Source organism: Sebastes fasciatus, chromosome 1 (assembly GCF_043250625.1).
Source record: "Sebastes fasciatus isolate fSebFas1 chromosome 1, fSebFas1.pri, whole genome shotgun sequence".
In the NCBI taxonomy this organism is placed as follows: domain Eukaryota; kingdom Metazoa; phylum Chordata; class Actinopteri; order Perciformes; family Sebastidae; genus Sebastes; species Sebastes fasciatus.
Window position 1 is genome coordinate 14097910 of NC_133795.1, and position 14258 is coordinate 14112167.

The 14258-nt window shown below is 40.9% G+C and overlaps 1 protein-coding gene across 2 annotated transcripts in view; it reads right to left on the bottom strand.

The window, feature by feature from the left end:
- The window catches only part of mdfi (MyoD family inhibitor), a 37014-nt gene extending 24647 nt beyond the window's left edge, over positions 1 to 12367 (bottom strand). The window contains exons 1-3 of one of the 2 annotated variants that reach the window (XM_074630858.1): positions 11851 to 12367; positions 11695 to 11778; positions 9026 to 9227 (exon numbers count right to left, since the gene is read on the bottom strand). In XM_074630858.1, coding sequence (XP_074486959.1) covers positions 9026 to 9176 — 151 coding nt within the window. In that variant the 5' untranslated portion in view covers positions 9177 to 9227; positions 11695 to 11778; positions 11851 to 12367. The remainder of the gene's footprint in view (positions 1 to 9025; positions 9228 to 11694; positions 11779 to 11850) is intronic. The other variant, XM_074630850.1, reaches the window with a different exon arrangement.
- Between the last annotated feature and the right edge of the window lie 1891 nt (positions 12368 to 14258).

Sequence of the window (14258 nt, forward strand, 5' to 3'; positions counted from 1 at the left end):
AGTCACTCATGTGAGGATAGTCACAATTATCCCGATAATGGAAATTCACCACTATCAACTTATTGTGAGTTTTTTTTAATCCCGATCCGCTATAATATCTTTTATCGTAATTGTTACATTTGGGATATAATATAATGCAATGTATAATAAAATTGTGTCTATCAATAACACAAATGACCATTACAGTTGCATGTCTACTTGAAAGTGCACTATTCAGACATACACAGACAGAAATGGGTGCACACCCTGCTGACTCATCGCTAAAAACACAAAGATAGAGATACGAGTTGAGAGAAGTGGAAAGAAGATACAATGAGATGAGGTGAAGGGCAGCCGAGCAGAATAATGTTCAGCAGAGCGGAGTTAGTGGAGCCGACGCAGTAGCAGCTCTCTGGCCAGCAGTAATGACTGGAACTGATTGAAACCACACACAACCGCTGGGGTTCTGACCAGGACGAAGGAAAATACAAAGAAGAGAACACATAACTACACAAACGGTTTTTATCTGTATCCCTCAACAAATACTCGCATGCACACACACAAAGAAAAAGGAAAGAAGAGGCAATTGTTTAGCCGCAATCCAAAAGCACACAAACACACACAGAGACACACACCCACAAACACACACACACATTGCACAGAGGGGCTGTGAGAGCGCAGCACTGGAATATGTCCAAAATTAGAGATTATAGCTGCTGAGAGAATCAAGCAGTGTAAGCTCATTAAAGACAAAAACTGTCTGCTGTTGAACAGGCTTAAGGGGAATTTAATTGTAATACTTTGTCTCTGAGATTCCTCTGGTTCCTGGGAAAATACAGCTGCTTTGCGAAATGAGTGCTACGCTGCTGCATTTAACATGAGGACCCTGAAACAGAGACACCGCCATCAGATATACAAACACGCTCTATACTGTGCAAAATATGGAAACTAAGGACAAACAGTCTAACGCTCATAAACAGTACAAGATAAACAGAATTCAGTAGGATTTCACATTCAGAAAGAGCGTCAATCCTCAAACTACAGTTGCAAATGTACTGTATATAGCCTACTCTAGGCCTATATTGAGTTATTAGAGCTATGAAGTTGATATATTGTTGTCTGATTTGTATTATCCTAAAGGCCTTTACACACTGGGCGCATTTTTTTCACTAGATTAATTTGCATCTCAATATATTAGGGCTGTCAATTGATTAAAATTGTTAATCACGATTAATCGCAAATTAATCACACAGTTTCTATCTGTTCAAAACCTTAAAGGGAGATTTGTCAAGTATTTAATACTCTTATCGACATGGGAGTGGGCAAATATGCTTGCTTTATATAAATGTATGTATATATTTATTATTGGAAATCACTTAACAACACAAAACAAAGACACATATTGTCCAGAAACCCTCACAGGTACTGCATTTAGCATAAAAAATATGCTCAAATCATAACATGGTAAACTGCAGCCCAACAGGCAACGACAGCTGTCAGTGTGTCAGTGTTCTGACTTGACTATGACTTGCCCCAAATTGCATGTGGTTATCATAAAGTGGGCATGTCTGTAAAGGGGAGACTCGTGGGTACCCATAGAACCCATTTTCATTCACATATCTTGAGGTCAGAGGTCAAGAGACCCCTTTGAAAATGGCCATGCCAGTTTTTCCTCACCAAAATTTAGTGTAAGTCTGAAGCGTTATTTAGCCTCCTTCGCAACAAGCTAGTATGACACGGTTATTAGGTGTTATCTATATTGATATATTGTTGTTTGATTTGTATTATTCTAAAGGCCTTTACACACTGGGGGCATTTTTTTGTGATTACTTAGCATGTCAATATATGTTTTTTAAGCTGTTATTATTGTCATGAGTACTTTCACACGCAGAAAAGTGACGCAATTTTTTTCCGGAATGAGATCAATTTCTTTTAGCTTTCACACCATGAATAAATGCATCAATCAACCACGTTGTGCGCAACGTTCATACTCAAAATGTACTATCAATGACAACAACACAAAGGCTCCGTTGTCCGAACTAAGACAGCAAACTTTATTACTCCTTTCAACTTTGACAAAGGCCGCGCAGACCAGATCCACTCCTTTCGTTCATATCTTTCACAATAAACGCTCTAGACATATATACTGCATAACTGTTTACCGGAGTAAAATTCACTCAGAGCATTTCGCTAAATGGAAACAAAAATAGCTTAAAGTAGTTTAGTTTATACAACAATTTATGTAAGACACTGCTCTGGGTCAATAGGATCCCGGTAGTTGGTCCTCTGTCTGCATGAATCTATTCAAACCTTTTATTGAAAAAGTGCTGCAACTGTCGTAAATTGGCAACGCTGCAGGTATGAATAGTTTTGATGTGAAATATTTGCAGGCGAGTATTTTGCATTTTTGTGTCATTTTTTCGTCATGCCCCCGGTGTATAAAGGAATTAATGCATCAATAGTGGCATAAAAAAACAGTATCGGTCGAATCTACATAACATCTCTGTCACAACTGGACTTGGAAGAGACAACAACCACACACTTGAAGGGGTAACCATCAAATCTGTCACTGTAGCTCTAAATGTACAGTAACAGGCCCCTGGCTCAAGTGTCTCAACAAGACAGCACTATCACATCATGCTGACACCAACTGTCAACAGTATATGACATTGTCTAGTTGGGTTTGGAGACTCAAGTCAGGAGTTGGTGAGAGAGAGCGAGAGAGGGAGAGAGAGGGAGAGAGAGAGAGGGAGAGTGCAGGCCACCAAAGCAGCAGCAACAGTTTATCAAATGTTTGCGAGGTGGTGAAGGAAAAAAAATAAAAAAGCGGGCTCATTTTCGTAGTTCAAATATGCTGTAAAAATGCCTCAAACTGCTCCTGGTTTATTTCTATCTCTGTGAGAAACCAAATTAGACACACGCCTTGACTAACCTCAGGGACTAAAAAGGGACAAGTAGGCAAATAGCTGCATCTGCACGCTGGAGAAGAGAGAGAGATATATCAAATAAATGTAGTTTAGACTGTGATGTAGAGAGAGGCATTTTATTATTTTTATTCTATACAGTACAAGAGAGCACCAGAATAAACCAGCAAACATCTAAACCTGTGATTACAGGTTAAGGTGGCAAAAATATATTGACAGTAGTGCTGAGAGATTTGATGAAAATATCTAATAGCATTTTTTCAGACCAATATTTTATAGCCAATCGAGGTTGCGATTTTTATTGTGATTACATTCCATAAATAAACAAGTAAACTCCAGGTCTGTATTTGTGATCCGCACTGTTTTCAACAGGATACATTTGTAGCTAATGACAAACTTCATGATCTGACAAAGTGGTTAACTAAAAGTTGATATCAGTCAGACTGATGACCTTAATCATATACTGTTGACAGCTCACTGTTGAGCTAACGTTTGCTTGACTGACCGACTGAAAGAGCGAGGTGCTTCACAGCCCCAAATCCTAGAGGTCCCGATACAGAAATCTTTATTAAAAAACACTATGATGTGCTTTGAGGTTTAACTGAGAGATTCTACCAGCTGTCATTTATACTTGATAACTAAGAAAGCAAACTGCAAACTACCTGACTGAAATCGACGTGATGGGGTCAACCAATACTAAATTGTTTATTTAAATAAAGACTAACCACTAAGTTGGTCTTTCTGAGCAGCAAAAGGACAAAGTCCACATCAAACAAGGGTTTCTTGATTAAAGCCTCTTTAGGTGAGCATAAAAAGTAAAGACCTTTTCCAGAGATCATTTTAACCAAACAACAGCCAAAATCTTCATTTTGTTTGGCCAACAGGTGAAATTAAACATTAATGAGCAACAGCTGGCTGTATTTGCTGGCAACAACTGTCTCATGACGCATTCATACCAAGAGCGAAGTTCTCACACGAGTTGGACCGCTGGAATCATTTGTGTTCATTCCCGCTAGACGCTTAGGCTTATCTCCATAGATACCAACAACTTTTCTTTCTGCCATTTCCTCCATCAACCATGGAAGAAATAACCACTGTTGCTGCTTTGTTCACGTTGTGGGAGTCCCAGATATGTCAGAAAACCAAACACCATCATGTCTGGGTTCATAACATCACACAGTGGCAGGCTGTATTCACATACAGTGCCATTGCACTGACTGTATCTAGCAAACAACACGTCGCTACTGCGGTATGAACCCAAAATAACCAGATTGTGCTGTGATTTAATTGCAATAAACAGATCAAAAGGATGCCGAAACAACTACATAATAATGCCAATTTGTAAAAAGTCTGAATCCATGCTTTGTCAGGTCTGTCCGAAAGACGAAAAGCAAACAACTTTTAAATTGCTTGTTTTCTGAATGGAGTTCGGATCGATCAGTGCCAGGCTATGCTAACATAGTAGCTGCTCCATCAACACTCAACATAAAGTTCGCTTTGGGTGTGAACGTACCGTTATAGCTGTCGACATCAACAAGCTCCAAATAATACTTTAACCTCCTATAGAATCAGAAACGAATGCTTTTTTTTATAATAATAAAAGTCATATTTAGAATCAGAGCTCTAGTGATTTGAAAACTGTACTCTTTCAAAATTGCAACATAAAAACTACTTCTTGTTCTGCCCTAATACAGAGACTGACATGAAGGAAGATAAACAGAGACAAAAGCAGGGAAGTAGTCAAAAAAAAAAGACAGAGGAAGTGAGAAAATAGAGTGAGAGAGATGCCAGTGGTGAAAGAGAATGAAGGAATCAGCATGTGGTGGTACAGTAAGAGGCTCCTATATAAACAGACAGCCTCATTGCATCTTCATGCCTGAGTGAGAGCAACACTCACAACAGCGAGAGGCACACATCTGTCAACACACACACACACGCACCACTGTTCAGTGGCCTTGTAACGACTGAGCAGAGCTCAATTCACTTAAAACAGAAAAGACTGCTATCCAAATATGGGGTGACAAGAGGGCTAAAACTCTCACCGAACTCATCAGGTGCATTTGATTGTACAGATGTACATAGTATTGTGTCCATCCCCCTTTTATGACAGGCAAGCATCTACTGTGCACACAACACATTGTGGCAAAAGCATCAATTAAGTGACCTGGGTTCATGCCAATTTGTAGTGTTGTACAAGCCGTGAACTAACAACACACACATTTCAGATTTGTTCACATACTGTAGGTCTGGATCAGCCGATATAGAGAAAGTTGACCAATCAACCAACCAAGATTAAGAATGGGCATGTCTTCTTCCTAGATAACTAACTAGCTAACTAGCGACATACATTAAAAATGGCTACAGGTGTGGATGACATTTACACAGATGTTCAAGTTGTTGTAAGTCGACTTACAGAAATAGCAGCTCTTAAAGGTACAGTGTGTAACATCTGTTCAGTTTGAAACCTCTTCTGTGTGCCAAGTGTGTGGAAGAACTACGGTGGCTGACGTGAAAACGTGAATGGCCCTATCTAGAGTTGTTGTAAGAGTAGCGAGGGTCATTTGGAGAATAGCAGACTCGGTGCGTAGAGTGTGTGTACGTGGGAAGTGAGTGGTGAAGCAAGAGAGAGAGCGGCGGCAAATTTGTGTCAGCGAACAAGTGAGCTAGTGGAGCAGAACACAGAGTTAGTTTAGCTCTGAGAATATCAAGTGGATGTACAGTGGACGTTTCAGTTTGTGCAGACATAAATGCTGCCGCTCCTCAAGACCAACAGAGGTTTCCTGTGTCTTGTTTCCCGGCAGATGAGTGGAGTGACGCAGGTTAACTCTGGAGCGTGTAACGTTATCGACTCCGGCCCAAGCAGGAAAAGTTAACACAGTGTTTGGTTTGTCCGTTCTGGGCAACTGTAGAAATATGGCGGCCGGCTCGGTGGCGAGAGGAACCGCTCCGTATGTAGATATAAACGGCTCATTCTAAGGCAATAGATCCCCCTAAATGTTACACAATGGTCCTTTAAATCAACATCTTTCGATCAATGTGAAAAACGTTTACTGCTCCGGGCAACGGCCCCCGCAGATTCCATGTCAATGAAAAACGCTGTTGGTGGCACGGATACGTCACTTGCTACTGATTGTTTAGGGCAACCCCGCCCCCCAGCAAGAAAGTAACTAACTTAATGTCAGTCCGAATTAATGAAGTAAATGAAATTCAGTCTGATTATCAGGTTAGTCACGAACAGGAAAAGAGGCACTAATGCAAATTTGTCATGGACTGTACAACATGGAGGTAAACCAGAAAGAAAAAAAAACTTTTCTGGCGTATGCACTGGCTAAACAGCTTTGACTGAAATAAAGAGCCCCATCTTGGAACCTGTTATGCCTTTCTAATAATGCATCCATGGTCAAAAATGTGATTCAAGCCTCAGTTAGATCTTTATATGTGCCTGTTGTGCTGCTCCAAAGTCCTGCACTCTGCAGGCAGAGGGACGGGCGGGGGGGTGAAGCAGAGCGCTGAAAGCAGGGCCTTGTTGCCCTCAGTGGTAGCCTGACCAATCTACTCCTCCCCACCCTGGCTCACCTACCTACCGTCAGCGCACACACACACAAATTAGACCAGCCAGCCAGACAAGCAGTCTAACTTTAATGGGAGAAGCCACAGTTATACTTTGTGTTGGCTTCCTGAGGAGCAAGTGCAGGTAAAGTCAGCAAAGCCACGAGAACATGTTCAGGCACAAAGCTACAGTTTAATAACTCCAAAACTTTTCGCAGCGTTGTTATCACTAAATCTGATGCTGTACTTACACTCATCATGGTGAACCACAATGTAGCAGAACAGGGATGTGCGTGTCTGGATTCTATGCTTTTGCACATTCAATACAGTAATTATAATAGATTGGGTTGAGACTTGTCTTTAAAAAACAAAACAAAAAAACGTCATCAAACGTTGGAGGTTTTTGTGGCATGTATCCATGGCAACAAGGCACTTAAATCTCTGCACACTTCCCTAACTGTTTACCACACCTACCCTAATTACCCAACTGGACCCGCGCTCTGATCTACAGTCTGCGCTGTCGCTTTCTCACAGAAGCTTAAGGGAACTTGAGTCATTCTGGCTGATCCTGGATGAGTCATCCAGGCACAATATTGCCCTGAGTTGGTCCATGGTCCCTCGTTCCCGCCTCAGTTGTCGGTCAACCCTCACCATGACCAATCACACAAAGGGGGAAGGGTCATGGGTTCATTCCCCAATTCCCAGGAGTCCCATTGCGGCCTTTAAGCGTTCCACAGCGCTGAATTGGCCCTGACCCCTCAGATCATCCAAGGCGGCGGTCCCCCACACAGACCGATCACCTCCGTACACAACTGTTTTTATCTGTCAGCGAGAGGGCCTCTGACCTAATGAATCACCATGACATCCGCCAAAAACACACAATGATTTTTCGGGGGATTAGGTGTGAGTCACTACAGCTCCGTTTCTGGGTCTACCATTAGCGATTAGTAATTATATAACATGACATGACAGTGACTCAAGACTATTACACTCTGGAAAACTAACATCAACCAAAACACACTTCCACAAAGGTGAATATTTTGGTCTGTTATTGTTTTGGGGTAAGAAGGTCTTCTATAGCTTGTAAAGAATGGAAACTGTGTCCAGCTACATATCCACTCACATACTGGCCAGCCTTTGACCATAATGAGTAGGGGTGTGAGAAAATATCGATACACTTGAGTATCGCAATATTATATCTTGTGATACTGTATTGATTCTCAAAAACACTATCATTTTCTAATTAATAGTTTACAAGATTTGTGGCTCATATTGCACATAAAGCAGAGCTATGATGTTGGATTTCACAGGGGCTGTGATAATTGCAGATCCCGCTGTTCTGATTACATAAAAAAGTAAACTTTGTTTTACTCAGATTTTATTCATATGATGGTTTGCTCTTTAAATTATAACAGGTACCAAAATTAGATTTAAAAAATCACAATACATCGCCCTGCTTACAGTATTGCAATATATCACAAATAGGGCTGTCAACTGAATAAATTACTAAAATATTTAATTGCTGTTAATTGCATTATTGTCCATAGTTAACCGTGAATAATTGCAAATTATTCACACATTTTTTATCTGTTCAAAATGTACCTTAAAAGAGAGAACTGTCAAGTATTTAATACTCTTATCAACATGAGAGTGGACAAATATGCTTGCTTTATGCAAATGTATGTATATATTTATTGTTGGAAATCAATTACCAACACAAAACAATGACAAATATTGTCCAGAAACCCTCACAGGTACTGCATTTAGCATAAAAAATATGCTCAAAGTCAAGCCCAACAGGCAACAACAGCTGTCAGTGTGTCAGTGTGCTGACTTGACTATGACTTGCCTCAAACTGCATGTGATTACCATTAAGTGGGCATGTCTGTAAAGGGGAGACACGTGGGTACCCATCGAACCAATTTTCATTCATATATCTTTAAGTCAGAGGTCAAGGGACCCCTTTGAAAATGGCCATGACAGCTTTTCCTTGCCAAAATGTAGCATACGTTTGGAGCATTATTTAGCTTCTTTCACAACAAGCCAGTATAACATGGTTGCTACCAATGGATTCATTAGGTTTTGTAATTTCATATGATGCCAGTCGCAATGCAACTGATGCTCTAATGCGTTAAAGAAATTAGTGGCTTTAAAACTAATTTGGGTTAACATGTTATTATTGCTTTAACTTTGACAGCCCTAATCGCAATATGTTGAATCGTAATCCCTGTATCATAATACATATCATATCGCCAGCTTCTTGCCAATACACAGCCCTAATAATGAGGTTTACATGCATGAAAGAGCATAGAGAGGTCTCCTCTCTCAGCACAAATCCACCAGCTCCTCTTTTTCATAATAAATGGCTTAATTTCTTTATAACTTACTAACTGTCTCACTTTTTTGAGGCAGCCACACTCATATACACACACCAAAAAAAAAAAAGGTTTAATGGTAGTAGTAATAACATTATCCTATTCAAGGCTTGTTCAGACCCATCGCATAACTGTTCAGTGATGGGACTGGCTCTTGTTCTTTCTCCAATCTGTCTGGTTTTGCAACATCTTCCTTACCTGGACTAGGACAGGGCTTTGGGTTCGGGCAGTTGTTCGCTCTCTCTGCGGTCGAGGTTGCTTGTGAGCTGGGTTGTGGAGCTGGTAGACTGGGGTCCCCCTCATCAGGTGGCTCTGGGGAGATGGCAGGGGCACTCCTCTCCTCATCCATGGGCGTAGGCCTGGCTCTTATGGGAGGAGGTGGAGGGGCCAAGGAGTGAGCCTGAAGCACAGAGAGGAGAAAGAACCAAAAATATTATCACAGAGATGATCGCATGGGTCACATGAAAGATTGTCTTTATAAATTGAGCAACGAGCCAACAGGTCGTCTGTCGAGACAGATGTATAATCAGGCACAACTTGAACCAGCATGAATCCCTTACAGCTATAAAAATCACTAAAGGACGGGCCTGGCGTGCTTCTTTCATGAAACAGTGGTAAGACAACGGATGTGTCTAATCATAGCCTACTTTTAATTAATAGTGTTTAAACTCCTTAAACTTGTGTTGTGAAAACAATAACAATATGGGTAGTATTTAAAGCTATATATAAACAGCAACATCAGATAAAAAGACAACAGTAACAAACGCAGCAAGAAGAAAAGGTGTAGGAAAGAGGTAAAATGATAATTAAAGGGACTTTATGTAAGTTTTTACACGTTGAAATGTTTTTTTAATCGTTTTATTATTTATTGCCAATGTGTGAACAGGTTGTAACCTAACCTAACAAATGAGACCTTCGGCAACTTTCTGGGTTTCCTCTATCAGCCTGAAGATTGTTTTTAATGTGAAGAACCCGGGCTCGTTTCTACGGGAAAATCCCAACGAATGTGATGTCATGCACGCTCAAGAGTGCCTTTACTCTCATCAGCTCCGCTTCAGGGCTAACAGTGTGCAACCAAAGCTAACATTCGGTTAGAAATGGAGTCTGCAAACGCCAACGACCAAAACCAGCCCCCACCACAACTCAGGCTCCAACACAAACTCCACGGAAGCACAAAAAAAAACAAAGCTATATCTAGTGAAGCCCGTCTTGCAAAACAAAAATATGTCCGACGTCAGGGGGGAAAACTAGTATAAACATCGGCAGGGCCTTCGATTCATGGATGAACCTTTGTTTAGTAAGCTAACATTACTCCCAAGCATGTGAAATATGTAGTGATATTGTGGTTTTAGCTGACTAATGCACATTCAGTCTTGTGTGTGTCGCCTCACTGTTTTGACTGATGCTCGCATCTACGTAGTGCGAGCACAAGCAACAGTACGCTGACTATCGTTGACTTAAAGCTGCAGTGGGTAGAATTGGAGCAAATATGATTAAAAAAAGTTATTTTTCATAAAAAGGTCACTATATCCTGACAGTAGTGCATGAGACAGGTAATCTGAAAAAAAAATCATGTGCCTCTGTGTCCTCCGGTGCTCCTAATAGCATCTGCAAGATTTCACAGACCGGAGGAAAACAACCAATCAGAGCCGAGCTGGAGCCTTGCCGTCTCTGAGCAGCTGTCAATCACTCGCAAACTCTGATCAAACGGTCAAACGAGACAGCGCTGATCAAATATAAATCAATATTCTGTTACTGTAATTCCTATTTCTCTCCTCAACTGTTTTCAGAAACATCTTGTAGTGTACTGTTTCGCTGTAAAATGAGATTGTTTTTGATCCCGGCAGCTATGTTGAGATCAGTTGAGGAAATACCAAGCACCGCCCACCAGCCGGAGCAAACTTTCTCATTCTACAGCTAAACAGTACACTACAAGATGTTTCTGAAAACATTTGAGGCGAAAAATAGGCTTTACAGTAACAAAACATTGATTCATATTTGATCAGCGCTGCCTAGTTTGACAGCTGCCTCCGTTGAATGAACAGCCAATAGGAACGCTCTCTCTCTGAAATGACCTGTGATTGGCCAGTCTCCCGTCACGGGATAGAGTTTTTAAAGCCTGAAAACAGAGCCAATAGGAGGTGCAGAAGTCTAGTTTTCTCTTAGAACACTTGAATAACAATATGCTGAAAGGTTATTATGGAAATTTTTGCCCAATGATGCCAAAAACATTCAGCCTATACTGCACCTTTAAGTGCTCACTAAATGGTTGCTAGGCGACAAATAGGCTTAATGAGATGACTTATTTTTATTCTTATCTTCCTGTAACCCATCCACGTGTGTTGTTATCTGATATTTTAGAGAGGAGTCGAGCAGGCAGCAGCAGCACCGAGCACCGGGCACGTTCTCCCCTCATCATTAACACGGGACTAATTGAGTGTGTCACGTGCCAACCGTGTGTTTGGCGCGCGCCAGCCCTGCCAGAGCAGCCCAGCTGTGGACAGCTGTTTGCGCGCTCCCGCGGCTTCGCTCTCGCACTCACTGCCCCCGAAAAGTTTTGACAACCTATAGTGCTGGAGTTTTAGTGAAAGCGCTTGATGAAGCGAAGTTTACCGAATTCATAAAAAATGTCTGCACCATTAAATAACAACAGTGGGATTATAGTTTTAGACTTTTGAAACAGTAAAAAGAAGTTTACGCACACATAAAAAACAGTGCCAAACGTCTTTAAATGTGTAGCCTATAGGTGTACACAGGTTTCATAAATAGTAAAGTCTAAATTTCAAGAAAAATGTATGCTGAAACTGAAAGTCTAATTAGCCTATAGCCTACTTACTGCTATATAATAACGGGTGTATTGTGTTTACCTTTATTGCATGTCTGCCTCCCTAAACGAGTCCCTGCATGCTCACACCGAGTTCAGCTGCAGTGAATCGATCCTTTCTCTCTGCCTAGATTACATCTGCACAGTAAATCACTTTGATTCCACCACAACAACAACAACAACAACAACAACTTCTTACCTTCTCTCTGGCTGGGACGCGGTGCAGCCAAAAAGCCTTCAGCTAATTCATCCTCTGACCGCTCCAGGTGGACTTCTCTACTTATCCCGTCCTCTTTCCCTCCTCTCTTGTCACCTTACACGACCACCAGATCTCTTTTCGGCTCATGTAGGTGACCCCAAATAACTCCCAATAATTCAATGCATTTTTCTTCTTCTTCCAGCGAAGATAAGTTTTCTCTCCGCCTCCAAAAAGTTTCTCTCTTCTCTCCGGCTCGCCCCGTCCTCCAGCGGACCAGATGTTGGGAAGTCTCTGCAGGCAGCAGCTCGCTGAATACTCTTTGTCTGCACGTTTTTCCTTTTCTGCAAAACAAAAAAACAAGCACCAGCGTCCCAAACTTGTTTAACTGTTAAAATGAGCAGTATCCGTCCTGTGGAAGGCTGCTCGGTCTCTCTCCTCTCTCTTTACTCCCACTATACTTTGCCTCAGACTTGTGTGCTGCAGCTATTGGACAGGAAACTACAGTCAGCAGTGATTGTGCTTCCTCCAGGCTACAAACTAGTTGGGCTGAACTATACTGTCATATAATTACCCCCTTAACCCGAACCAGACACAGCACTAACACAGGGGAGCTTTCATCACGAATTATGAGCCCAGGAACCATATGTTTTGTCATAGAGCAACAGTTTGGGAATATAACTTCATTATACTCTACTTAAATGCATGCAGCATATCTGTGGTGCTCAGTTATGGCCACTATTTTAGCTATATTAATGCAATTTGAATCTCTTATAGCAACATCATCGTTGCTATATTCGTTCAGTTCTTAAGAACAACACTGTAGGTTAGAGCTGCAACAAATGATTAATGGATTAGTTGTCAACTATTAAATTAATCGCTAACTATTTTGATAATCAATTAATCGGTTTGAGTAATTTTTTAAGAAAAACAAAAGTAAAAATTCCAGCTTCTTAAATGTGAATATTTTCTGGTTTCTTTACTCCTCTATGACAGTAAACTGAATGTTTTTGAGTTGTGGACTAGGGCTGACCCGAATTCTTCGAAGCTTTGACCGTTGCCATGGTATTTGACCTCGAAATCACTATTCGTATTAGGTATGGGTCATGATTTTCGATTTCTCGAATACTCGTTAGATTATAAAAAAAATCGACAAGTTTATGCGACTATCGTCCTGTCTTAACCGTCACAGGCGCTGGTAGTAGTAAACGTGTGTGGCACGTTCAGTTCACCTCTTTTCTGTCAGCGCAGGTGTGTGTGTGTGTGTGTGTGCACGCAAGTGGCGCCGTGTCCCTCGTGGTTTCAGTATGGCAGCAGCATTGAAATTGGGGACGATGAACACAGCCTGCCGCTCCGCTAAGCTTTGGATACCTTCAAATATTTCTCACCAAAGCTTCCATTCACAAAAAATGGTATTCGGGACAGCCCCATTGTGGACAAAACAAGACATTTGAAGACGTCATCTTGGGCTCTGGGGAACACTGATCGACATTTTTCACCATTTTATAGACCAAACAATGAACACAGTGAAAATAATCGTGTATTAATTGCAGCCCTACCGCAGGTGCTTGCAGGGCAAATAGTTTGTTGGCAAATTTTTCTCAGCCAATGTTGTTTTCTTTTTTTATTTCAACTTTGAAGTAAGTCTGAAAACATTCATGTTAATTGTTGAGGAACCACTTGCAATTTTATAGTAATTTAGTAAACAGTGGACTTTTTTAAAATCTCATGCCAAGTACACAAATTGTACTCTGACATGAGTCAACCAAACCTTTGTTTTTCAGGTGCAGGGCGGTCACTTTACAAGCTGTTATGACTCACTGTGGGAATTTTTTCATTCATTCTGGTGCTCACGAGACCTTTTAAGATGTCTCAGTACCAGACGAAACTAGGTCATGACTCGTGATTCATCCTCTTGATAGTAATTGTGCACTCAAAAGCAATTACAAGAAACCCTACAAAGCACATCCCACCCTTAAACCCTGTTAGCCATCAGCTGGTTATTTTCAGAGGTTCCAAAAATAGTAACTTTCCCGTCAAAAGCAGAAGTAATGAAACTAAACTCGCCTTGCATCATTCACTGACATAACTATCGCCATGTCATCAAGTGCTGGATTAGTGAGATTTTTTCAGATCACAATTCTGCACTCTGTAATCTGAATGAAGACTCATTGAGTGAAACGAGAAAGGTACCTACTTTTTTGTGATTTCTACAATATGAGTAAAGAGTGTCATATTTTTCTATGTATTGTTGTTTACTATGTATATATTTTTTGTAATATACATGTAACATTACTATTAATTATATGTGGGATACTTGTGTCATTGGCGGTATCATGTGACTATCATATGACCATAGCACTTACCTGTTAAAGATGGCGACTCTGTGTTGATTTAATAAATTATTGTAA